We start from the raw sequence: 27927 nt of genomic DNA on the forward strand, positions 1-27927 counted from the left end.
TGGATCACCAAGTCAACGGACATGAATATGAACAAACTCTAGGAGTTAGTGGAGGACAGGTGAGCCTGGCATGCTGTGGTCCATGGGGTCAAAAAGAGTTGGACGTGACTTAGCAAGTGAACAACATTTGTTGAGTGAATGAATGCCTCTGTGCCAGCCTCTTGCCTTAAACATCACTCTCCCTCTATGGGTCTCAGTTTCCCCATTTCTGAGTGGAGAAATGGATTCAGCTGTTGCTATCTCTAAGGTTCTGAGTCTGAAACTGTAGTGGCTGGGACAGCATCTTGACCAGCACTGTCTAATAGAAATATTATGCATACTGCCTATATAACTTCAATTTTTTAGTAGTCATATTTTAAAAAGGAAAAGAAGCAGCTGAAATTAATTTTAATAAAATACTTTAGTTAACCCCACATACCCAAAATGTTATCATTTCAGCATGTAATCTATATAACTATATTGATGAGGCATCTTTATAGTCTTTTTTGCTATTGTTTTTGAGACCTGATGTGTGTTTTGCACATAAACACCTCTCAGTTTGGACCAGTCACATTCCAAGCGCTCATGGACCACTGCACTGTTATAGCCCAGGTCTAGAAAAAGCGAGGTTAGGGCCAGTTAGGGAGGCCCTACTTCTCTGTCTGTAAAATGGGGCAACAACTCTTATCTGCCAGAGGAGCCAAGTGCCTGGTAGCGCACTCTGCCACCAAAGTTGTGTTGATCACTGTCTTTTCTCACTACCTCCTGATAGTTTTTATTGATAAAACAGATGGCACCATCCTACGTGACTCTTTTTAGTGGTGGGGAGGTGGTTCCTGCAGTGACCGCAGCACCAAACTTGCTCCAGAGACTCCCAGCCCCTCAGCAGGCCATATCCAAGGCATAGTCTCTCCTTCCTGGTAGACAAAGTCCCTGGCCCAGGGTCATGAGGTCACCTGCTCTGGTTCACTCAGCTTAGAAACTGTGGGGGTAGGAAGCCAGTGTGGGCTTTGGGGGTTCAGCAGCCTGGAATACAGAAATCAGATTGGGCCCTTGTTGGCTATGTGGCTTTGGGTAGATCCCCTAACCTCTCTGGGCCTCTGAGCCCTGGATTTCTTGGTGGGAAGAATAAGAATGTGCAAAGGACTGATAAGGAGAAAAGCTTTTTTCTTTGGAGAGAAACTGATGTTTGATATTCAGGAACAAAGCACGAAAAATCATCATCAAGGAAAAAACAAACCCCATTAGACAAAGATTTTAGTTTGCAAATTTTATTTCAAATTATATATGACAGGCGGGCACCAAATTACATATGGCAGGCAGGAAAGAATCCCGCTTGAGACCTCACAGTTTCGCATGAAACCCCATTCATTTTCTTCATCTACAGAAGAGAAGCAATTATATCAACCTCCTAGGGTTGTTGTTCCCATCACTTCATGGGAAATAGATGGGGAAACAGTGGAAACAGTGTCAGACTTTATTTTTGGGGGGCCCCAAAATCACTGCAGATGGTGATTGCAGCCATGAAATTAAAAGACGCTTACTCCTTGGAAGGAAAGTTATGACTAACCTGCTGCTTCTGCTGTTGCTAAGTTGCTTCAGTCGTGTCCAACTCTGTGCAACCCCATAGACGGCAGCCCACCAGGCTCCCCCATCCCTGGGATTCTCCAGGCAAGAACACTGGAGTGGGTTGCCATTTCCTTCTCCAATGCATGAAAGTGAAAAGTGAAAGTGAGCATATTAAAAAGCAGAGACATTACTTTGCCAACAAAAGTCCGTCTAGTCAAGGCTATGGTTTTTCCAGTGGTCATATATGGATGTGAGAGTTGGACCGTGAAGAAAGCTGAGCACTGAAGAATTGATGCTTTTGAACTGTGGTGTTGGAGAAGACTTGAGAGTCCCTTGGACTGCAAGGAGATCCATCCAGTCCATCCTAAAGGAGATCAGGCCTGGGTGTTCATTGGAAGGACTGATGCTAAAGCTGAAACTCCAATACTTTGGCCACCTCATGCGAAGAGTTGACTCATTGGAAAAGACCCTGATGCTGGGAGGGCTTGGGGACAGGAGGAGAAGGGGACGACAGAGGATGAGATTCCTGGATGGCATCACTGACTCGATGGACATGAGTTTGGGTAAACTCTGGGAGTTGGTGATGGACAGGGAGGCCTGGCGTGCTGTGATTCATGGGGTCGAAAAGAGTCGGAAACGACCAAGCGACTGAACTAAACTGAAGGGTTGTTGTAAGAAATAAACAATGTAAGTAATATAATATTACCTTATAACTTATGTGTGTGTGTGTGTGTGTGTGTAATAGCTAACAATGTTGAGTGCTTTCTCTGTACCAGGCAATGTTCTAAGCACAGAAATTAATTTATTTAATCCAAATGATAGTCATACACGTTTTCTAGATGAGGAAACAGAGACATAATAACTTAGTTTAAAAGTTGCACAGCTTGAAAAGCCAGCAGATTTGGACCCAGGCAGCTTGGCACCCGAGCCCATGTTTGTATCCATGGTGCCATCATCCTTCAATAAGAGATGGTGGGCCTGGACTTGAGCGTATGTGATCTGGTCGGAGTTGAGCCCAAGGCCCTCTCCCTGTCCAGCTGCATCTCTGCAGGGCCTCTCTGCCCCTCCTCCACCACCTCCCTGCTCCGAGGTGTATCTCTCTGTGAGACTTCCACATAAAACCGCACTCTCGGCAGGACCCAGGGCACAGCTGCCACATTTGCTGCCTCGCTGCTTTTGAACTGTATTTTATCTATGCAGAACAAGTGTTCTCACGGCCCGGTGTGGGGGCAGGCGGGAGCCGTGTAGGCTGCTTTGATTGTTTCCTCTTTAGATCTCCATGAGGCACAGCTCTTGGTGTCTGCAACTGGCCGGGTTGAGGACTGTGCATCTTTGGTCTTTGATGTGTGTCTGTGTGCAGAGGGGAGGGTCAGCAACTTGTACACAACAACTGTTGCTTTGGTACCTAGAATCGATGGTAGATTCAGAACTGATTGGAGAGCTATGCGCAAGCTACCAACCACTTTGAGCATTGCCTTGCTCACCTCTACAGTGGGGCTGGTCACGCAGCCTTGGGAATTCTAGGCTTTCCAATGAGATGACCAGGCATGGCTCTGGGAGGAGGTCTGGAATAGAGTAGGTACCCACTGGCCTGTGCTCCCAGCAGCCTCTGATGTCATGTTCCCTGCTCTTTGCCTGGCCAACTCCTGTGTGTTCTCCATCATGGGGCTTCCAGGCTACCCTTTGCAGAAGATTTCTCTTGAAAGACCCTTCTCTCGTCTTCCATTCTTCTATGATAACTTTATCCTACCATGTCACATTTGTCAAGGATGAGGCTGCCATTCAATATCAGAAACAAGATGCTGAATTCATTGCTGTACTTTGCAAAGTTAGTCTGTCCAAATCAAGCAAGAGCTGAGTTTTGTAGGGTTTGAGGAAGCATGGAGTCCTGGGATAGGGGACTTTCTTGAGATAGGCTGACCCCCACCTGTGGACGTGTAGCTATGGTAGTGAGACTGTTAATTGATCTCTTGACTTTCAGAGGATGGGTGGGTGCAAAACTGTCACCGACCAATTAGGACAAGCTTTCAGACAAAGTTTTTAGTTGTTCCTGTCATGAGACAGTGGCCAAAGAATGGCCTGTGTTCATTTCTCAGGTTTGGGGAATAGGAACATGTTATTCGCCCAAGCTTCTCCAAAGGACTGGGGACTCCTTAGGGGCTGTGTCATTACCGTTATAGTAAGCCTGGTATCTGTACAATGCCAGGCACATAACAGACAATCACTAGATACTATCAATGAACAATGACTGTTGCCCCTTCTGTGACCTCAGAATTCCTTTGCTGTTACCTCTTTTCAGGGCCCCATGACAAGCTTTGTTTATCATAAACCCTTGATGTTGGGAGACGTGTTACTCAGTACATTGTAGGTGCTTGGTACCTGATATAAGGGCATTGACTGATTTCATTTTGCCTCAGCACATGTAAATTAGGTCTTAGACCTAAGACCACGAGTGGGAGTCAATGAGAGGAAGACATGAGGGGCATGAGGTCAAAGTGCAGGTGCTCACCTTGAACAGAAGGGAGACACTTCACCTATTTAGACTAAAGGAAAGGATGTCAGGAGGGATGTGATGTTAATAAAGTAGGGGAGGGGAGAGAGTTGAGGGGATATCCGATGGCCTCTGTGGCACAGGAGACATGGTTCTCTGTGAGACTGAGGGCTATTGGGGCTGATGCAGGGATAATAATCTAGCATATAATAATAAAAGATAACATTTGTTAAACACTTGTCCAAAGTTATCACCATTATGAAGTATTATGTTACAGAGTATTCATCAGTTCTGTTCAGTTCAATTCAGTCACTCAGTCACGTCTGACTCTTTGTGACCCCATGAATCGCAGCATGCCAGGCCTCCCTGTCCATCACCAACTCCCAGAGTTTACCCAAACTCATGTCCATCAAGTCTGTAATGCCATCCAGCCATCTCATCCTCTGTCGTCCCCTTCTCCTCCTGACCCCAATCCCTCCCAGTGTCAGGGTCTTTTTCAATGAGTCAACTCTTCGCATGAGGTGGCCAGAGTATTGGAGTTTCAGCTTTAGCATCAGTCCTTCCAATGAACACCCAGGACTTATCTCCTTTAGGATGGACTGGTTGGATCTCCTTGCAGTCCAAGGGACTCTCAAGAGTCTTCTCCAACACCACAGTTCAAAAGCATCAATTCTTTGGTGCTCAGCTTTCTTCACAGTCCAACTCTCACATCCATACATGACCATAGCTCGTACCTAATATGTGATAACACATATAAAAAACTTTTTAAGACAGTAATAATTAACTGCCATCATTACCATTTTACAGGTGATGAAACTGAGGCAAGGAGAAGTTAAATCCAAGGTTACACACAGCTGGAAAGTGTTGGAACCAATACTTCTATTCAAGAATCAATGCTGTTGACCAGGATGTCACACCATACAGGGAATATGAATTAAGTCCAAAGCTGACTTGAGATGGGGACTTTAAAATTGGGCCCAAGAATATGGGTTGATAGAAGCAAGCCGCACTGGTTAAGGTTGGAGTGTGTAGCCAGAAAAAAAAAAACAACAACACCTAGAAAGAGTTGGATTTCAGTGGGTAGAGAAAGGGAGGAGGAGGGTGCTCCAGGCTGACGATGGGGAAACATATGCAAGCTTCAAGGTTCTGGAGGTTTCTGCAGCCTTAATGGGAGCCGAGGCTAAGGGCTGGTTATCATGGAGGGTCCCGTATGCCAGAGCTAGTGATGTGGGGTCACTGAAAGGTTTTGATCTGAGCAGTGAAATGATTACCACAAGATTGCTAGCGATAGCCAGGGTGGAAGGAAGATGGATTGGGTGGGAGGAGGCTGAGCAGAAGACTTCTGCTGGAGATTGGATCAGGAGGATGTAGGATGGAAGGGGTCCAGAGCCACCCCAGGGGAACTCTGTAGAAGGTGACATCTTTCATGATGGCCAACCGCCAGAGAAAGAGCAGGCTCATCCATGCGTCATGTGTTCAGTGTTGGGTGGGTTGAATTTGAGGTGTGCATGAACCGAATGGGGAAACGTTCAGGGGTAAACTGCATTGGAATCTGGAGACAGCTTGGCTGAAGATGAGTGTTTGAGAGCCGGTGACACGTGGCCACCCTAAGAAGCCATCAGCTGAGTTCAGTTCACTTACTCAATCGGGTCTGAGTCTTTGTGACCCCGTGGACTGCAGCATGTCAGGCTTCCCTGTCCATCACCAACTCCTGGAGCTTGCTCAAGCTCATTGTCCAAAGCAAGTGTGAATAGAGGAGGAAATACCAGACTTATCTTTCCCACCCACCTGTTCAACCCATTCCGTCAACCCAGGCATCTCACTCACCCATGCCAATCATCCCCTTGTTCATCTCACTCACCATCCCAGGCATCTTCCCATTACCTGTCTCTTCATGCTCACTCACCCATCCCAGTTCATTCATCTGTCGCTCATCCCTCTCATCTCAGTCACTCCTCTGCCCATCCATCCATTCATCCCACCTTCTAATTCCATCTATCCGACCCTTGAGTTATCTCTTTGTCCACCTACTGGCCCATCCGTTCCATTCATTCCCTAAACCACTCATCTCCCCTGACCATCCATCCATTCATTCATCCCACCCATATACCTCCCCACCATCCATCCACTCATCTTACCCATCCCAACTATTTACGTCTCTATTTACCACCAGCCACTGGTGACTTTTGAGCACTCAGAATGTGGCTAAGTCTAAACGGAGCCATAGTGGAAGGTAAAATACACACTGGATTTCAAAGACAGTACCAAAAAAATAGAGGGTAAGCCATCTCATTTACAAATTTTTTGTATTGGTCATAATGTGAATATATTGGGTTAAATAAAATGTCTTTAAAATTAATTCCACCTGTTTATACTTGCTTTTTAAACTGTGGCTACTAGAAAATTTTATATTACACTTGTGGCTTGCTTTACATTGCTGTGGAACTGTGCTGACTTGTACCATCCATCATCCACTTATCCATCCATTTGTCCATCCATCATCCCATCCTTCAGTCCCTCCCCCCCTTCCATCCATCCATCTACGCAGTTACATTTGTCCATTCCACAGATATTTAATTTACACCTACTATGAATCAGTGGCTCTGTGGGTCTTAAGAATAAGGAAACTGAGGCTTCAGGCAGTTGCAGAGCTTGCCCGAGTTTTCACAGGTGGAGCTGACATCATCTGACTTGCAAAAATCAGAGCGTCTTGCCTTTCACCTTGCCTACCTATTTGCTAAGTTTGCTTAAAGATAGAAAAGGGATGTATCCTTTTCTTGGAGTGTGTGGGGAGTGGCTGTTGGATTTGAGGGCCGGCTACCCCTCTCACCAAGGGGACCACACGTTTTGAGGAGAGACAGACCCTTCAGAAGCCTCTTCTTGGTGGCCGTCATGAAAGGGTTATCCTGACACATTCGCTGTTTGCAAAAATGTGGATTCTTTCAGATTCCCAAACTCATTTCCATGACAAAACTCTTGGGAAGAGAAGATGAAGGGCTGGCTTTTGCAGAACAATCTTCCAGCTGTAATGACGACTGAAGATGGCGGTGGGAAAAGGAATTATAATTAGAATATGAAATGGGGAAAATTAATCTATTCCAGTCAGTGGTAAGAGATGTTCTCCTGGCGTTTCATGGAAATTCTTAGGCCCTTGTCCCCCACCCTCCCATACACACACATTTTTTTTTTCATGTTTTAAAGTGTGCAGAAGGTTGTGTGATGTGAAAAAAGATTTTTGACTGAAGGATCGAGAAGCTGAAATGTGCACAGAATTTAATTCTTGGGTGTCTGTGTGTGTGTCTACACGCTCATGTCATCTGTTTGTGTGCACATTTCTGTGAGTTATACACGGATTCAGTCGCAGATGGATGGTGTATTTATTCACGCCTAGGCATCCCCTCCCTCCCCTGTGAGCAGACTCCAGGTGTTGTGTACCAGTCACGTGAAGGGTCTGTGCCGTGTGCACGCATGCTTGTGCCCTGGACACCTTTGTCTGTGATGGTTGGTGTTGCCCATGCTTGGGGTGCGTGTGTAACTGAGTGCTGTCTTGAACACTCTGTTGTGTGAGGTGGGCCCCCGCCAGTTTGTGTTGCATGTGTGGTCGCCATGCTTGGGTACAGTGCATGCGTCACTTACCTGTGTGTCCATGAACTCACGCAGCATCACCGCTGTACGCTGGGCATCCATGCGGTGCTTTGGAGCTTTTCTGTGCACGTGGAGGAGGTGGCTCTGCTGTGTCCAAGCTCTGTGACTTCTCCCCTTTGCCCTAGGGGCCAAGCCAGGGAAACCGGGGAGGTTTCAGAGGCCCCTCCCCTCCTTCCTTTCCCCTACAAGGGCTCAGAGGTGGTGGAACACTGGACAGAGGCGGGCAAAGAACAGAGCCCCCAAACCACCAACTTGGGGCCCTCTCTTCACAGCTGCTCAGTAGCCGGTCCTGAATCCTGTGCTCCAGGGCACCGTGCAAAGCACCCAGCGGGAAACCCAGCAGAGGCTGACCCAGCCCTGCCAAATTCTCAGATTTTCCTTGAAGCAGGAAGCAAGCTTTACTCTGCCACGTGGCTGCTCTTTCTTGTTTGAATGAAGGACAAGTGAATAAGCCCACTTGAGGGGACTCTGATGACCTCATGGGAATCCCCTGCCCAACCCCTGGCACACACACCTCAGCATCCAGGATCCCTGCTGCTCTTCCCAGCAGTGTCGTTCCCCAGTGCTCACTGCGGGTAGGTCCTCCCTGCATGAACCACAAACACATGCTCATCAGATCCCTATTATGTGCCAGGCCCTGAAGAATGATTGGTTATGTCTGGGGAGGGGGGCTGCAGCCAGGCCGTGATTCCTGCTGCCAAGGAGTTTATATGCTCGTGGGAGAGACCAAGCCCAAGAAGCAAACAGACCACTGCTGTGCAGCATCTCCCTAACTGTGTGATCTTGGACAACTGTTTATCTTCTCAGCTTATTTCCACGGTTTGACACATTGGTTGCTGTTGTTGTTGGTTTAGTTGCTCAGTCGTGTCTGATTCTTTGCGACCCCATGGACTGTAGCCCACTAGGCTCCTCTGTCCATGGGATTCTCCAGGCAAGAATGCTGGAGTGGGGTGCCATTTCCTTCGTCAGGGGATCTTCCCCACCCAGAGATCGAACCCGAGTCTCCTGCATTGGGCAGGGAAGCCCAAAATGTTGGTTGTTGAAAAAGCTAAATGAGTTCTTTTATGGAAAGCATTTTGCTCGGTGCCAAGTATATTCATTCATTCACCCAGTGAACAAACACTCACCAAGTATTTGTTCATCGCCTGCTGTGCATGTTGGGGAGCAGGGTTGGGGTGGGGAGAGAGAGCAGACCAGGGTGGCTCTGTTCTAGCCAGGAGTTAATAAATGGGATATTACACAGAGTTTGGGGGCATATCTTTTAACATACATTAAAAGATATCTCCTGTATCTTTAACATACACCATACTATTTGATGACTTTTGCTTTATAGAATGTTTCAAATACCTTGTTAAATTTAGTCCCCTCAGACTTCCCTAGTGGCTTAGTGTACACTTGCCAATACGGGGAACAAGGACTTCCCTGGTGGCTCAGACAGTAAAGCGTCTGTCTACAATGGGAGAGACCTGGGTTCGATCCCTGGGTTGGGAAGATACCCTGGAGAAGGGAATGGCAACCCACTCCAGAACTCTTGCCTTGAAAATCCCGTGGATGGAGGAGCTTGGTGCAGGCTACTATCCATGAGGTCGCAAAGGGTCGGGCACGACTGAGTGACTTCACTTTAACTTTCACTTTCTGGGAAGATTCCACAGGCCGTGGGTTGACTAAGCCCATGCACTGCATTCTGGGGCCTATATGCCACAAATACTGAAACCCGCTTACCTGAGGCCATGCTCTGCGACAAGAGAAACCACTGCAATGAGAAGCCCGTGCACTGCACCTAGAGAGTAGCCCCTGCATGCTGCAGCTAGAGAAAGCCCAGCAACAAAGACCCACCCAACCAAAACTATCCCAAAGAAAGGCAGTGCCAAAGAATGCTCAAACTACTGCACAACTGCACTCATCTCGCACGCTAGCAAATTCTCCAAGCCAGGCTTCAACAATATGTGAACTGTGAACTTCCAGATGTTCAAGCCAGGTTTAGAAAAGGCAGAGGAACCAGAGATCAAATTGCCAACATCCGCTGGATCATCGAAAAAGCAAGAGAGTTCCAGAAAAAATAGCTATTTCTGCTTTATTGACTATGCTAAAGCTTTTAACTGTGTGGATCACCACAAACTGTGGAAAATTCTGAAAGAGCTGGGAATACCAGACCACCTGACCTGCCTCTTGAGAAATCTGTATACAGATCAGGAAGTAAGAGTTAGAACTGGACATGGAACAACAGGCTGCTTCCAAATAGGAAATGGAGTATGTCAAGGCTGTATATTGTCACCCTGCTTATTTAATTTATATGTAGAATACATCATGAGAAACACTGGGCTGGATGAAGCACAAGCTGGAATCAAGATTGCCGGGAGAAACATCAATAACCTCAGATATGCAGCTGACACCACCCTTATGGCAGAAAGTGAAGAGGAACTAAAGAGCCTCTTGATGAAAGTGAGAGAGGAGAGTGAAAAAGTTGGCTTAAAGCTCAACATTCAGAAAACTAAGATCATGGCATCCGGTCCCATCACTTCATGGCAAATAGATGGGGAAAGAGTGGAAACAGTGTCAGACTTTATTTTTTTGGGCTCCAAAATCACTGCAGATGGTGATTGCAGCCATGAAATTAAAAGACGCTTACTCCTTGGAAGAAAAGTTATGACCAACATAGACAGCATATTAAAAACCAGAGACATTGCCAACTAAGGTCTGTCTAGTCAAGGATGTGGTTTTTCCAGTGGTCATGAATGGATGTGAGAGTTGGACTATAAAGAAAGCTGAGTGCCGAAGAACTGATGGTTTTGAACTGTGGTGCTGGAGAAAACTCTTGAGGGTCCCTTGGACTGCAAGGAGATCCAACCAGTCCATCCTAAAGGAAAGCAGTCCTGAATATTCATTGGAAGGACTAATGTTGTAGCGGAAACTCCAGTACTTTGGCCACCTGATGCGAAGAACTAACTCATTTGAAAAGACCCTGATGCTGGGAAAGATTGAAGGCGGAAGGAGAAGGGGACGACAGAGGATGAAGTGGTTGGATGGCATCACTGACGCAATGGACATGAGTTTGCATAAACTTTGGGAGTTGGGGATGGACTGGGAGTCCTGGTATGCTGCAGTCCATGAGGTCACAAAGAGTTAGACACACCTGAGCAACTAAACTGAACTGAACCAAAAATAAATAAATTTTTTTAAAGATATTTAATTATTATTTAATTATTTTAAAAATTTAGTCCCCCTCCATTTCCCTGACCCCATGGACTATGCTAAGTCCATGGAATTCTCTAGGCCAGAATACTGGAGTGTGTAGCCTTTCCCTTCTCCAGGGGATTTTCCCAACGCAGGGATCAAATCCAGATCTCCGGCATTGCAAGCAAGCAGATTCTTTACCAGTTGAGTCACAAAGGAAGCCCTCCTTCTTTTACAACTTATCAATTATGTGTGATTTTTAGAAAGATCCAATTTTTATCAAAGAGTAAATATAGGGCCATGGTGACCTATCAGATAGAACCTAGGAGCTTTCGTTGAGAACTAGCTATGCTGCCCAAGTCATAGTCCTACCCTCGATACCAGTCTTGTCGGGCGTTGGGGGCTTGGGAAACCATCAGGACACAGTTCCAGCCTTCACGCTGCTCCATGCTGGGCAGAGGACAGATGTAGAGACAATCAAGGTTGTTAGAGGGACAGCCAAAGGAAATGAAAGCAATGATGTGCAGCCTCTTGCAGGAGGTGGTTTCTGAGCAGAGACTTGAAGCCTGAACTCCGTATGATGGAAGAAGCCCTGCATTTGGGGTCATGCGCAGACTCTAGGCATGGCACAGCCTTTTCTTTTGTGAATCCAGCAGTCACTGAAGGACTGTCCATCCCTGTGTTGGGAAGGCACTTGGGTATAAATCCTAATGCCACTGCCCTGATGAAAAGATTGGCCTGGTAAAAGACAACGCAAGTGATGTTGTGGTTGCTTCATTCATTCATTCAACAAGCATTTATTGAGTATCTATTCCATGTCAGGTGCTAGTCTAGATATTTGGGAGGCATCATCAGTGTACAGAAAGACTAAGACCCCTTGGCCTCAAAGGCCCTTCATTTTCATAGGGGAAAGCCAACTGTGAGCAATGAAAGTGGTAAATAAGTAAATTACATAGAAAGCTAGAAGGTGAAGGCGTGATGGAACAATGAACAAGGGTGAGCAGGGCAAGGGGAGTCAGGCATGCTGGGCTTCGGAGCCCACCGAGATCGGAGGCTGGTGTCTGAGCCAGTTTGTTGTGAAAACCTCTCTGAGCAAAGAGGGTCTGGATGAACTGATGATTGCGGGAATGTGGGCTTTTCCAGCCTCCATACGGACCGCTTGGTGATGTCCATCCAAATTACAGATGCACCCACAGTTGGATGCAGCAATTATTCGGACTAATCCTACAGATAGACTCACACCCGTGCAAAATGACAGATATACAAAAATATTCACCAGAGCAGTGTGAGAATCGCACAAACCTGGAAGCAACTCAATTGCCGTGTGCTCAAGTAGTTCAGTATATAAGTTACAGCCATGCTGGGGCATACCAGAAGACAAAATTATGATCTGATATAAAACACTCTCCAGGATGTGTTGCTAGGAGAAATATAAGGTGAGAAGTGGTGTGTATAGAGCATTGTCATTTATAGAAAAGAGGTGACTCTAATGTATATACAGGGACTCTCTCTGAAAGGATGTATGGAAAGGTGGAGACAGTGATTGTGTCGGGAGAGGGGCAGTGGATGCCTGGGAGGTGGGGGCAGGCGACTTTCCATTCTGTTGCTGTTTGTGTGCTTTGGGAATTTTAAATCATGTGAATATAACCTAATACAAAATTCTTTTCAATTACAATAAAATGGACAGCTGGTGTTGGTACCCCACCCAGATCTCTTTATTGTCCAGCACAGCTGGACAATATTGCCCCGCACAGCTGGACAATATTGCCCCCCATCTGCTGTGAAAGTATTAGTTGCTCAGTTGTGTCCGACTCTTTGTGACCCCATGGACTGTAGCCCACCAGGCTCGTCTGCCCATGGAATTCTCCAGACAAGAATACTGGAGTGGGTTGCCTTTCCCTTCTCCAAGGGATCTTCCCGACCCAGGGTTTGAACCCCGGTCTCCTGCATTGCAGACAGATTCTTTACCGTCTGAGCCACCAGGGATGAGCACAGGCTGAAAATGGCTCACAGCTGGCACAGTTCTCTGGAAAAATGTCCTTGGCCAAATGGGGGCCACCCTTCTCAGGTTATGACTCCCTTTTGCCCCTTAAGCCACCACCAATGACTGACGTATATGGGTTGCAGAAGCCCCGCCCCTGGCTTCAGGCAGGAACAACTCTGCTGCACAATCCATGCCCCGAGCAAGCTTGTGGTGGGATCGGCCTACAGCAAGCCTCCCACTGGGGCTCCCTCCTTGCTTAGCTCCTTCCCGTACTCTATCCTGATCCCTCCCTCCCTTACAGGTTATTCCTAAAGTGCCCTTCTCAAAGATCACATGCCTTTGAATCCTGGTCTCAGGCTCTGCTTCTAGAGAACCTGATTGCTTATCTCCAGTGAAGGAGCTGGAATGGAGCCAAGTGCTTTGCACTTTCCGGTGCAGCGTCGCCTGGAGAGAGGTTTACTCTTGTCACCCCCTTTTGACGAGGCACCCCCGGGGTATAGTCTCCAGCGCAAGATCACACATCTTGAGAAAGGGAGCCAGCAACTCCAGAGCCCCAGCTTCTCCAGCTACGCCTGCTGGAGACGTAGCTGAAAATCTTGCAGACGGATTTTCCCAAATCCAGCCTTGGCAGCTTCTCAAAACACAGGGTAGTTCCTGTAGTTCCTGTACCTGGTTTCTATCACAGTCCTCAGTGCCTGTGGTCAGGGTCGGCCTGGGGGGCAAGGGTACCTGGAGGATGGGTCGGGGGCAGGCTGTGATCCCAGGGCTCTGGAGATCTTGGCCTCCCTCCAGCATGTGGGATTCCAGCTCTAGCTGAGAGCCTGATGTCATTTTGGCCAGGAGAAATATTTGCATACTTCTAGAGATGGGGAGCTCAGTATCTGACAAAGCATCTGTCACACCTATGGACAAGGTGTAAAGGGCAGAAAGGTATTCCTGTCTGTATCCTGAGTGTGATGAACCCGAGCTATGGAGGTCACGAAATAAGGACACCTCCTTCTACCCTAGAGGGAGCTCTGCTGAAATGGAGACTGGGCATCTTGGGTTCAATCTTTGCTTCTCTGGGCTCCAGTCTTTTCCCCTCAGTACTATAGTCCCCTGACCTCCTCGGGCTTCTGGGCCCTTCCGGAGAACATTTTCATCAGAGCTGCCTCTCTGTTTCTCTGTTCCAGTTTGATGGTGAGAGTGCCTACGTGGGGATGAGTGACGGAAACCCAGAGCTCCTATCAACCAGCCAGGTGGGTGCCCAGCCTCTCTTGGGCTGCTGGAGCTGAGCTGCTCCCAGGGTGGGGTGGCAGGGGTGCAGAGCTGGAGGCATAGCCCACTACTGTCCTCTCTCAGAATGATCAAGAATATCAATTGATTGTTAATATCGAATTGTTATAGATGTTATATAACATCTAATTGTTAGGGACTTCCCTGGTGATCCAGTGGTTAAGACTCTGTACTTCCGATGCAGGGGGCATGGGTTCAGTTCCCAGTTGAAGAGCTAAGCTCCCAGATGCCTTTCATGCAGCAAAAAATTTTAAAAACCAAAAACATGTAATTGTTAAGAGGCCTGTCTAAATCATAGATGTCATTGTTCTTGTACTGGTGACTTTCCAAATTAGACTATAATTGTTTAACAGGAAAAAAACAAGCCTTTATAAGCTTTTTTGAACCAAGTCTATAAACTTCTGATTTTTTTTAGAAAGCAATGTCGATTGAGTTTTCCTTCTAATGGACAAACTGGGACTATAGTGTTTCCTGTAAATCAACTACCTGGCTACTCTTGGCACCACTGAAAACTTGATGAAACTCAAAACATGTTGTCTGCACTCTCCACGCACAGAGGGGAGATTTTCAGCAGCAACGAATACACACATCACATGTCCCTGGGGTCCTGCCTCTCACTCCCACACGGCAGCCGTGGGGACAGACGCTGGTGTGGAGGTGCTCACACCCATGCGTCAGCGTTCAGGGCTCTTTTGCCCACCTGGAGTTGTCTCATGCTCTGGGGAGGGTTGTGGATGTGGAGGAAAGGGAAGAGAGTGGAGGCTTCCTGGGCAGCTTTTCTTGGTGGGAACAGGAGCTGAGTCATCCCAGGGAAGACCAGCCCTAGCCCCAGTCCAGCCCCCTGTGAGTCCCAGACAGCAGTTGGACAGGTTTTCCACTGTCAGCCTGGCCTCTGAAAATTAAGGTCTGTCTCAGCCAGGAGCATCCTCAGTCTAGACTCAGATGCCACAGAGGGTCCTCAGTGCAGTCTGGGACCCCAAGGAGGGTCCTGCAGAGATCCTGGAAGATGCTTCCCAGTGGTGCCTCCTGGGTGGCAGCAGCTCGGGGCGCTGGATGGAGGACGAAGGGGTCTCGTAGCCATTGGCAAGCGTGAGGGATCTGGGAGACAGGCCTGTCCCTGGAGCTGCTGTGCCCTCCCTGGCTGTGTGATCTTGGCCGTTATGGCAGCTGGGTGGCTGGGATCACATTTTCCAGCTGGAGAAACAGAAGCCTATATGTTCACAAATATGTATGTGCCCTGCTACGTGAGAGGTCCTACTGGGGACACAGATGAGAAAGACATGGGCTTGTAGCTCTTGGGGAACGCTACTGACAAGGAAAGAGACAGTGTCTCAGTGTGGCGTGGAAATGCTGTTACAGGGCTCTGGAGCCCACACCCACCCCGACCCCCACCCCAGCCCACCCCCGCCACTGCAGCAGGGCGCTGGTGGGCCCGCATGCCATCCCCTTCTCTGGTCTGTGACCGTGTGAGCACCAGAGGCGCTGCTGAAAAGCTGCCTTTATATTGCACTGACAAGCTGCAAGAACTGGTGGGTAAGACTCCAGTCCTGGAAATGCCCATTTTGGAAGAAATCACAGAAGTCATTTAACTGTCCATAAGCCACTTGGACATGTGGTTAGTTCAAAAGCCAGAGCTTACTCCTGAACCTCTTATCTGAGTCCTTTCACAGTGTTTCGATTTCTTGTTGCTCAGTCGTGTCCAACTCTTTGCGACCCCATGGACTGCAGCACATCAGGCTTCCCTGTCCTTCACCATCTCTTGGAGCTTACTCAAACTCCCGTCCGTTGAGTTTGTGATGCCGTCCAACCATCTCATCCTCTGTCGTCCCCTTCTCCTGCCTTCAATCTTTCCTAGCATCAGGGTCTTTTCCAATGAGTCAGTTCTTCACACCAGGTGGCCAAAGTATTGGAGCTTCAGCTTTGGATTGCGTTTTGTTAACATCCTGACTCAGAACTGTGCTTTGCTGGAGTCTGCTCTGGCTCCGTCCCTAATGGAGAGGGTTGGTACTGCACTTCCACCAAGAAGGGCAAGTGAGACTCAGGAGCTCTGTGTCTGCTCTAGGCTTGAGCAGAGGGCCATAGTCCCTCAAAGGGGAACTACAGGACAGATAAACGTGGTCATTTCAACTGGCTTTCACGACAGCTTTGAGAAGTGTCATGAAAAAGTAAGACGTTACCATTAACCCCATTTCATAGATCAGGCAACTGAGACTCTAGGATGTTGATTGACTCAGCCAAGGAACTGTAGAGATGGAATTTGAATCTGCATGGCTGGGACTCAAAGCTCTGAGTTACCTTACTGTGTTTGTGGAGAGCTCCATACCCACCTCAAGGCTATTGTCAACTTGCTTCGGCCTAAATGTCACTTCCTTACAGAGCTGTTTGTGAGCTCCGAATCCAAGTAGGTCCCTTCTCCATAATTCTCTCTCGTGGTACCACGTCCTTTTAGTTCACGGCGTTTGTCACTGTGGTTTTTGCTTATTTGAGTAATGACTTAGCTAACATCTGATTTCCACCCTGGACTGTGACCTCCCTGAAGGAAGGATCTGGTCTCTCTTTTTCTTTGTTGTGCCTTCCTATTGGGCCATACTGCCTGGCACAAAGGAGGCATTCAGGAAACATTTATGTAATGAATGCATTCCTCAACAATGGAACAATGTGTCTGGACTCCCTAAGGGTCCTTCCTGGTCTCCGGCACTGTTGCTCAGAGAGTCTCCCTAACTTAGAACTTTATAAAGGAGACATCAGGATTCCCAGAGCCCATATGGTGGCATGAGCCAACCTTGACGTGAGCAGACTTAGCAGTTACAGTCTAGACTTAAAGCGTATCAGTTCGCTTTTGCTACATAACTTGCACACCCCACCCCCCAAATTTAGTGGCTTAAAACAACACATATTCATCTAATTCATGATTCCATGGCTTGGAAGTTTGGTTGAGTTCAGCTGGGTGGCTCTTCTGGACATGGCTAGGATCATTTAAATGCAACAGTCAGCAGCCAGGTAGGCTGTTGGCTAATTGTTATGGGGGACTCCCTTCTACTTCAGATGGTCTCTCCTGCTCCAGCAGGCTAGACCGAATTTGTCTACATGGTGGAGAAGGGTTCCCAGAGCAGCAAGAGCCATAGCTGCATGACCTCTTGAGGTCTGGCATATGACTACTTCTAGCACATGCTGTTGATCAAAGCAAGTCACAGGGTCAGTCTAGAGTCAAGGAATGAGGAAATAGAGTCTGTTGATGGGAGAGCAATATGGGCTTTTAACAAACTATCACATGTGGGAAACATGTGGGATGTAGTACATGCCAATTTTACTTAAAAATAAAAATAAGACCTGCAGCTCCCGTGGTTTGGTAGGGTTCCACTGACTCTAGTTCTTTTTGTTTGTTGAAGTATAGTTTATTTACATTGTTGTGTTAGTTTCAGGTATATAGAAAAGTGATTTGGTTATTTGATACATACATATACACATATATATGTATATATATTCTTTTTCAAATTCTTTTCCATGATAAGTTATTACCAGCTATTGAATATAGTTCCCTGTTTTATACAGTAGGTCCTTGTTTATCTATTTTATATGTAGTAGTGTGTATCTGCTGACCCCAAACTCCTAATTTATCCCTCATTCCCTTTTCCCCTTTGGTAACCTTAAATGTGTTTTCTATGTCTGTGAGTCTATTTCTTTTTTATAAATAAGCTCATTTGTGTCATTTTTGTAGATTCCCCATATAAGTGATATCATAGGATATTTGTTTTTGTCTGGCTTACTTCACTATAGAATGACATTCTCTAGGTCCATCCATGACATTGCAAGTGGCAACATGTCGTTCTTTTTTATCGCTGCATAGTATTCGTTATGTATATATATATTCATTATATATATAGACACATATATATACACACCACATCTTTTTCTATTCATCTGTTGAATAGATGAAGAACATCTGTTGAATAGGATGAGGCCTCTAGTTCTTCATGGCAAAAGTTCTGTGTCTTTCCTTCCAGTCTTTTCCCTGGAATGCTTGCTTGAACCCACACATGCACATTTGTACGTGAGAACCAGTCATGGTGTGTGGTCTTATCAACTGTAGGAATTGTATTGTCCCGGTTATCAAGGGATAGACATAAACATGTGGGCAAACAAAGGCCTCATAGCTAGTAGAGGATTCAGAGGATAAACACTCAAAATGGCATGAAATGCATTTATAAATATGTTATAATAATTGTATTTATATGTATAAAATAAATTGTATTTACATTGTATTATTATAAATACAACTGTATTTTATAAATATAGTTAAATACAAGCATCATCTATTTACCAAATGTTTATTGGGCACTTATTATGTGCAAAAAGCTCTAGGTATAAGCAGGAAGCCATTTCTAGAAGACGTTTCCTTCCAGAAAGTCCAATTTCATCATGTTAAAAACCTTGCTCTTTAAGGTAGCCTTCTGCTGAAACATGGTTTTCCTTATCTCTGTAGCTGAGACAGAGGTTCCTACAGGATGTATATTAGCCAACTGTGTCCTCTCGTAAAACCTTTCAAACTGGTTCTCATAGGCTTGAAGTTTCTTTTGTAAATGAATGCTTCATTGTTTGCTTTTTTGCAAGTCTACAAAATTCCTGCATAGCAGCCTTAGTTTCCATATATTATCCCTTCTCCTCCCTCCCTTGAGGACCTTGAGTTTCTTTGCTACCAGACTTTCCTGGGTGGTCTGAGCCTGAGATGCAGTAGGCAGACATAATTTCTGGCCCCTCAGTAGTTTCTGGGGGTGGCGGGCCTGGTAGAGATCAGCTCTTCCCCATCCTGAGAGGATACCCCATTGAAGAGTTACAGGGATTGATTGTTCCTGGTCAAGTGACCCAGAAAGAGTTTCCCCTTTCTTGGGATGAGAGTGAGGAGGAAAAGAACTGCGCTTGGATCTTAGCAGACCTAGATTCAGATTTCCATATTCCAGATTTCCAGATTACCAAAAATTCCAGATTTCCCATATACCAGCCAAAAATGCCCTTATTAATTTATGTCAGCTTTCTGTCCAGTGGGAGACATAATGCCTGCCTCCTAAGGCAGCAGTTCCCATCGGTTTGGGCACCAGTTTCCTGAAAGACAGTTTTTTCACGGATAGTGTGGTGGTGGTGGTGTTGGGGGCAGTGGGGTTTGAGATGATTCAAGAACATTACATTTATTGTGCACTTTATTCTTATTATGATTACATCAGCTCCACCTCAGATCATCAGGTTGGGGACCTCTGTCCTAAGATGTTTTGAGAACTAAATGAGGTGTGTGATGTGGATTCTATTGGTACCTCCCCTGCGGATTCCCTTCGCCTGCCCAAGACATCCATTGTCCAGGTGCTGTGAGTGTTGGCTTTTACCTGTTCACAGCTGCCTCTTCCCTAGAGAATTCTCTGCTAAACGGGGACCATGAATCAGGAAGGGGAGTGGGATGTTCTAGAAGGCCATGCCCCTTGTCCCTAGAGGGGACCAACGGGGCCACTCCCCGTGGAGTTCTAGCCAGCTCCAGCGGAGACGGCACCCTACCTCAGCTCCATCCTCTCTGCCCTGTCCTGCTTCCCTCCCTCCCCTTCGCTAGAGTCACTTCTCAGTAAGTGGCTCTCGTGGGAATCCCCATCTCAGCTCCACTTCAAGAGAACCTAACCTAAGAGATATGTAAATCACCAGTGTTCAAAAAAAAAAAAAAAAACCTAGCTGTGTCTTCTTCTTATTGTTTTTATTACCGTCAATAACGCTTTGGTCACAGGGGGTGAACCTCTGGTCACTTCTTGTGCTCATTTACGGCTCTGTGCCTCTGGGTGCAGCATTTCCTCCGATGGGAATCCCCTGGCCACTCTCACCCAGCAAATACCTGTTTGTTCTCTCAGGGCCATTGCAGACGTCACCTCCTCATTATAGCCTCCCTGGCTGTGGGTAGACTTTTCCAGTCTTGCGCCTGTAAAGACCGCTTCTTAATTGAAGTATAGTTGATTTATAATGCTGTGTTACTTTTCAGTGTACAGCAAAGTGGTTCAGCTATATATGTACATATACTTGTACATATATGTTTTTTCATATTCTTTTCCATTATGGTTTATTACTGCCTATTGAATATAGTTCCCTGTGCCGCACATCATGTCCTGGTTGTTCGTTTTCTATGTACTCGTTTGTATCTGCTGACCTCAGACTCCTGATTTATCCCTCCCTCACCCAGTTCCACTTTGGTAACCGTGTCTGTGAGTCTGTTTCTGTTCTGCGAGTAAGTTCACTTCTATCGTATTTTAGATTCCATATATGCAGATAGCATACGGTATTTGTCCTTAGTCCTGAGGTCCGTGTTAATGCCAGTGGCGTTATTTCACTCTTTTTTATGGCTGAGTGCATGTATACCACGTCCTCTTTACCCATTCATCTGTTGATGGACGTGTAGGTTGCTTCTTGGCTATTGTGAATAGTGCTGCTGTGAACACTGGAGTGCGTGTATCTTTTCAAATTAGAGTTTTCTCCGAATATATACCCAGGAGTGGGATTGCTGGACCATATGGCAATTCTATTTTAGTTTCTTTAAGGAAACTCCATACTGTTTTCTGTAGCAGCTGTGCCAGTTTACATTCCTACTAACAGTATAAGAGTGTTCCTTTTTTTCTCCACACCCTCCCCAGCACTTCTTATTTGTAGATGTTTTGATGATAGCCATTCTGACCAGTGAGAAGTGATACCTCACTGTGGTTTTGATTTGTATTTCTTTAATAGAGATGCTGAGCATCTTTTTTCATGTGCATATTGGCTATCTATAAACAGCAGTTCTGCTAAATATTTCAGACTTTGTTTTAAGAATGACTGAAAGAGCTTGTGTATATGTTTGTATGTATGTGTTAGAGAGAGAGAAAGCTGGCACATGACTTCTTCCAGCGTATTTTAATAGTCAAAGCAAGTTACTAGACTTTGTTAGTGAGAGATAGAGGGAGACTGAGATTGAGTGATGTGATCAGATTTGCAGAGGGCTTAAAAATTCTCAATGGCAAGATTGGATACAGGAATACCAAATGGGAGGATGTGGTAATAGTCGCAGTGAAGGATGATGTATTGTCCTAGATTGTGTAGAGGCAGAGGAGATGGGAAGAAGTGGATGGATATGAAATGTGTTTTGGAAATAAAGTCGGTGGGTCTTGATGATGATGAATGCAGAGGGAGAGAGAGATAGAAGAGTAAAGGATGACTCTTAGGCTTCTGGGATGAGTCTGTTTTCTGGCACAATGGCATAGTTTTCTAAGTTGGAAATTGTCTGGGGAGATGCAGGTTCGATAAGGCCAGAATTGGATGTGTTACATTGGAGATGTCCATCCAGGTAAAGATGTCCAAGTAGGTAGATGATTATACAAGTCTGAAGCTCACGGTGGACATGAATTTGAGAGTCCTTAGCCCATGGTATTAAAACCTTGAGAGGATGAAATTTATAGAGGGAGAAGGGAGGGAGAAGACCACAAGGCAAATGATTCTTGAAGTGTTGAAGTCTAACATTTGAAAGCAAAATAGAGGAGAAGACAACTGTGAGATAGGTTGAAATCAGTGGCTGGAGAAGTAGGGACCATGGAGCCTTAGAAGCCAAGGGCAGGGTTCTAAGAAGGAAGGAGGAGATCAGGGGGAAGATGCTGTTGGGCCCAGCCACTTCCCGATCAAAGGATAAACTTTAAATAAATTAAACATTTAAATGTACTCAAGAAAACCATAATGGCACTAGAAAAAAGTCTTTACAGTACACATTACAACTTTGGAGTAGGAAAGGTGTTTCCACGACTCAGTCTTAAAAGAAAAGGCATTGAAAGGTTGACTGTAAGTTAAAATGAAGCACAACTTTGGCATGGCCAAAACACCATGAGTCAAGTCAAAGACAAACAAAAAACTGGGCAAGAATGTTTTCAACTTATGATACAGTGAAAGGACTGATTTCCCTTCATATATAAAGAGTTCCTAGAAATCAATTCAAAACCCAATGAGCAATAGTTTACAGAAATATATTAAATATATGAAAAATGCTAAAAAAATAGTCCATGAGAGAAACAAAACTAACATTTTCACCTATTAGATTGGCAAAAATCCAGAGATTTGAGAACAAATTCTGCTGGAGTCCACGGGAGGAAAGAGACACTTTTATATATCACTGAAAGGAGAGTAAATTGATATAAACTTTATGGAAGGCAAATTGGCAACATCTACCAAAATCAAAAATGTATCAACGTTTAGCCTAGTAATTAATTCACTTTTTGGAAATATATCCTACATATATATCAGCATACATGAGAAATGATGTATTCAAGCTTATTCATTTTTGTACTGTTTATAATGGCAAAAAATTGGAAAAAAAAAAACAAAAGTGCACTAATATGGGACTAGTTGCAGAAATTATGTACATCCAGCAAATGGAATACTGTGTGGTCATAGAGACAGAATGAGGAAACCAAAGTGATAGAATTCTTTAAACACATTTCTTACTGAAAAAAAGCAATGAACAGTTAGTATATTACCATTTATGCCAAAAGCATAGTAAGAATGTATGTTTCTGTGTGTTTGTATAACTCTGGAAGGATAGATAAAAGTGAAAGTGTTAATCACTCAGTCGTGTTTGACTCTTTGCAACCCCATGGACTGTAGCTCACCAGGCTCCTCTGTCCATAGAATTCTCCAGGCAAGAATGGGTAGCCATTCCCTTCTCCAGGGGATCTTGCCAACCCAGGAATTGAACCTGGGTCACCTGCATTGCACGCAATTCTTTACAGTCTGAGCCACCAGGAAAGGATTTATGGAAACTAGTGAAAGTGACTTTGTACCTTGTGTGTGTGTGTGTTATGGTTATTGGGGAGGTAGACAAGCATAACAAAGAGACTTTTCACTGTACCTCTTTACATTTTGGGGGTTTCCAACCATGATGACTTATTATCACTTCCAAAAGTTAAATAAAATTTAAACAAGAAGCAGCAGAAGGTCCATGCTTCTGAGGGGTTGGTTGGGAAAGGAGTTGATATTCATTTGATGGTTTTAGCAAAGAGAAAGTCACCCTGGACCTCAGAAGGAGCAGCTCTGATGTGTAGGGGATGTCCTACCCCTCCCAGGGTGGATGGAGGAGCGAGTATGAGGTGAGGACATAAATGGTAAGTCTAGACAATGTATGAGAAGTCTAGCGGGGAAGACGAGCAAGGGCCATAGCTGAAATGAGATGAAGACTCCTTAGAAGCGGTTGTTTTTTTAAAACAAGAGAGTCTTTAGAATTAATCTCAATAGAAGGCATCTAGGAGAAAGGGTAATGCTGAGAGCTCAGGACAGGGAGGAGTTAATTGATGGCTTAAGTTTTTGGAGAGGGTGGGAGGCATGGGTACTGTTGCACCACTGCCCAGAGGTGGAAGCTCTGGCCTTTTAGCCAGAAGGGGGACTGAGGAGCAAAGGAGTGCTGCTTTATAGATAGGATGGCTGGGAGCTGAGGGCACCTGTACCAGTAAGCACCTGTTCTCAGAGAGATTGTGGGTGGGTCACCTGCTGAGAGGGCACTAGAGGTTGAAGAGGGTGGCGAAGGTCTGCAATATTTGTTGTGGGTATGACACCACCCTTATGGCAGAAAGTGAAGAGGAACTAAAGAGCCTCTTGATGAAGGTGAAAGAGGAGAGTAAAAAAGTTGGCCTAAGGCTCAACATTCAGAAAACTAAGATCATGGCATCTGGTCCCATCACTTCATGGCAAATAGATGGGGAAACAGTGGAAACTGTCAAACTTTATTTTGGGGGGCTCCAAAATCACTGCAGATGGTGATTGCAGCCATGAAATTAAAAGATGCTTACTCCTTGGAAGAAAAGTTATGACCAACCTAGATAGCATATTGAAAAGCAGAGACATTACTTTGCCAACAAAGGTCCGTCTAGTCAAGGCTATGGTTTTTCCCGTGGTCATATATGGATGTGAGAGTTGAACTGTGAAGAAAGCTGAGCACCAAAGAATTGATGCTTTTGAACTGTGGTGTTGGAGAAGACTCTTGAGAGCCCCTTGGACTGCAAGGAGATCCAACCAGTCCATTCTAAAGGAGATCAGTCCTGGGTGTTCATTGGAAGGACTGATGCTAAAGCTGAAACTCCAATACTTTGGCCACCTCATACTTTGGCCAACTCTAATGAGTTGACTCATTAGAAAAGACCCTGATGCTGGGAGGGACTGGTGGCAGGAGGAGAAGGGGACGACAGAGGATGAGATGGCTGGATGGCATCACCGACTCGATGGACATGAGTTTGAGTAAACTCCGGGAGTGGTGATAGACAGGGAGGCCTGGCTTGCTGCAATTCATGGGGTTGCAAAGAGTCAGACATGACTGAGCGACTGAACTGAACTGAACTGATGGAAGACTGAGTTCTTGGTTCAGGTGCTGTCGGGGTGGATATTATTAGATGAAGCCAGGGCAAGGATTTTCCAAGCAGATGTACCAGAAGGACATCCAAGCTTCATTGCCCAAAAGAGGGACTGAAGTGAAGGACTTGGAAGTCCAAGTTTGGAAAGGAGAGAAGAGAGAGCACCCTAGCCTCCGAGAGCCCCTGGGGGAGGAGCTGGACAGTAGGACATCTAAATCAGAGTAGGACATCTAAATCAGAGTGGGACGTGAGCGGTGATTTGAAGGCGAGCAGCCGTGGGCGTTGGTGGAGGCTCTCCTCTCTAGGGGGAGGGCGTTGACAGAGTGAAGCAGGCATTCCTGGGGGTGAGGAGCTGAGGGCGCAGCGTCATCAGCATGATGGCTGAGCTGGAGGGACTCAGGGTGATGCTGGAGTGTGATGGATGGGAAGCCAGAGCTGAAAGCTGGGAGCACGCTGGGGAAAGGGGACACGCTGGAGAGGCGTGAGTCACTGGGTGCTGATGGAGCTGCAGAGGGTGGGGTGGATTTGTAGGGGAGATGGACAGTGGTCTGCCTGGGACACTGGGCAAAGAGAAGGATGTCAACCCCATCCTCAGGGATGCCTGGTCTGTTTTTCTTACCACCTGGATCATGCATTGACCTCCACTAGGTAGATGGTCTAACTTGGAGGCCAGAAGATAGGTTGCTGGTTAGGGTCAGATCTGCAGTCGCCAGTCACTGTCCCTGTCGCGAAGGTTCAGCCTCCTTCCAGCAGGGGGCAGTGTAGGGTGCCCAGAATGGGGAAAGAGCCTGGAGAATCTGGATTTTAGGTTCAGCTCTGCCCTGTTCCCCTCACCCTTGCACTGGTATCTCTCTGAGCCTCAGTTGGCTCGTGTGAGTAATGAAGGAAGATGGTCTGTTGGCTTTTTCCAGCCCTAAATAATGCGGCTGCTGGTGATGGTCATGGACATTTACCAGGCACTTCCTTGGGCTCAGGCTCGGGGGCTCCGCGTTCTCCACGGCTGTGCCCTGTGGTCTCTCTCTCCGGTAGGTAGGGTTGCTCTCCCGTTTTACAGAGGAAGACACGCAGCCGTAGAGAGTCTTTCTGAAGCAAACAAAAATACTTCCAGCAAATGTACCAGGAGACAGAAGACCTCTTGCCACTATTGAAAGCTAAGACTCTAGGCTTAGTAACTCCGGCCCCTGAGTCTGTCTACATTGTAAAGGGCAAAGATGACATGACTTTTATTGCTTTAATTAAAACCTGGGTGAAGAGCTCCCGATTCATATGAAAATGAAATTGTGTTCTGCCTGCTGTGGTGCAGAGAAGGGAACGGCAGCGATTACTGCTAAGATTACAAACAATCAAAGAGAAAAGGCCTTTTGCAAGCATTTCCTATTAAAGCCACAAACATCACACTTTAAAAATAATTATGGTTGTGTTATCGGAACATGATTCATGAATTCTGAATAAATATGAGGGGCCTTAAAGGAAACTGTTTCAAGACTAGAGATTGTGTTCAAATCTGATGAAATTTAATATCACTTCGCAGCTGGAGAAGAAAATGTATGAAAGCGGAAAAAAAAAAAAAACAACCATGCAAGCTATGTATATGGAGAGAATTGAGTATATGTCAGGCTGAACTAATGAACACTCTCATGTGTCCTACACATGTGCTCGGAAAAATGGACCAACCTCTCTTGTTTTCTTTGAGAGAAAACTGCTGAGAAAGAGTCAGTGCTTACACCTCACCAGTCTTAATTACGTACTGCAATAGCTAATCTATATAATATATATATATTTGTTTTCAAGCTCTAGCCTCCTGGCTGTTAAAAGTTTAAATAGTTGAGGGCACAGGCGTGGGAGGCATTAGGGCATGGATTTGTGGGCAGAATTTAGGGCGTCCCTGGTGGCTCAGACGGTAAAGAATCTGCCTGCAATGCAGGAGGCCCGGATTTGATCCCTGGGTCGGGAAGATCCCCTGGAGAAGGGAATGGCTACCCATACCAGTATTTCTTGCCTGGAGAATTCCATGGACAGTGGAGCCTGGTGGGCTACAGTCCATGGAGTCTTGGAGTCAAACACAACCGGGAAATGAACGCTTGTGGTGCTGGGGTTGGGGAGGACCTTGGTCTGCACTTACTATGCCTCCCCCATGATGCTGATATTTTTTGTACAATGCAGTGAATGTTTATGGCATGTAGTTTTGCTTCCTTCCAACTATTATGAGAGAAATTGAATCCCAGGAAACGTTCACTCTCTCTAAAAGGGGTGGAAACAATGAAGATGGTGCAGGAAGTTTATGGGTTGGGGGGAGGGAACAGCATTGCATTGGAAACATAATTTCAAGGGTTTTATTGAAAACAACACCCCTTGCCCACTCCCAGCCACCTGGAACTCAGCATCTTCTATAGGGCCTGAGTCTTTTCTGGGGAGGATGGGAGAGTGCCTGATTTCACACACTTGTTCACTGTTACAGTGCAAGCTCACCCAGGGATTAGCAAGTTGGAGTGGGCCAGAGGTGGGACCTTTCCAGAATGGTGCTGGGTCCTTGGCCTCTGGAGGGGCCAGAGCCTGACTGTGGCCTCTTCAGCCTCTTTCCCTGGGCGCCCTTTGCTTGTTTATGTGCCCTCTTTGAGTCCTGCTTTTTGCATCCGTGAATGGGGGCTGATTGGGTGTTTCAGGGTTATGTCTTTTGATGGGTTTGCCTCTTCCACCCCCTGCCTGAACCCTAGAAGGGACAGTGGTCTTTTCAACTGACCAGGGGCTGGCCTCCCCCAGCTGGCTAAAGTCGCCCCCAGGCTGGAGCGGCCCCTGAGATGGAGTCTGGTGACTCTGGAGGTTTTAGCCCACCATGGGCAACCATAAAGAGACGCTGTTGGTCAGATGAGTTATGACAGTAATGACAGGGGAAGACAGACTGAGCTGGGCTCAAGTTCTAGTCTTGACATTTCATGGCTGGGTGACCATGGATAAGTCAACCAACTTTTCTGAGCCTCAATATTGTCTTTAGAAGTTCTTCAAAGTGATATAGGGGGGAAGTAAATAAGGTGCATTTATACCCAAAGGTCTTATTAACAGTGCTCAGTACGTGGCAGGGGTAATATCATGAGGTGCTATGTCTTACAGATGAAGAAACTGATTTTCAGCAAGGTGAAACAACTTGCCAAAGTCATCCACCCAGGACGTGGTGGGCACAGGAGATAAAAACAGCATCAGAAATATCAGCAAAGAGGAGGCCAGTCAGTCATTTTATCTAATGCCAGTCAAATTATATGAAGGGTTGAAATTGAAAATATGATGTTGGAACTATCTTTCTTTTAAAATGTACCAATAAATGCACCCCTCCCCCCATCACAAAAATAGAAGATGCCTCCTGATAATTGCCAGTCGGCTAAAGTGATGACCCCTCCCCACCCCCACTCCATTTGACCACACTCCAATCTGGT

At 46.1% G+C, this 27927-nt stretch overlaps 1 protein-coding gene across 2 annotated transcripts in view; it reads left to right on the top strand.

The window, feature by feature from the left end:
- The window catches only part of TOX2 (TOX high mobility group box family member 2), a 153828-nt gene that overhangs the window by 47054 nt on the left and 78847 nt on the right, over window positions 1-27927 (top strand). For both annotated transcript variants that reach the window (XM_068987526.1, XM_068987527.1), the window contains exon 2: window positions 14015-14080. In XM_068987526.1, the coding sequence (XP_068843627.1) occupies window positions 14015-14080 (66 nt within the window). The remainder of the gene's footprint in view (window positions 1-14014; window positions 14081-27927) is intronic.

The sequence above is a fragment of the Capricornis sumatraensis genome, chromosome 15, assembly GCF_032405125.1.
Source record: "Capricornis sumatraensis isolate serow.1 chromosome 15, serow.2, whole genome shotgun sequence".
In the NCBI taxonomy this organism is placed as follows: domain Eukaryota; kingdom Metazoa; phylum Chordata; class Mammalia; order Artiodactyla; family Bovidae; genus Capricornis; species Capricornis sumatraensis.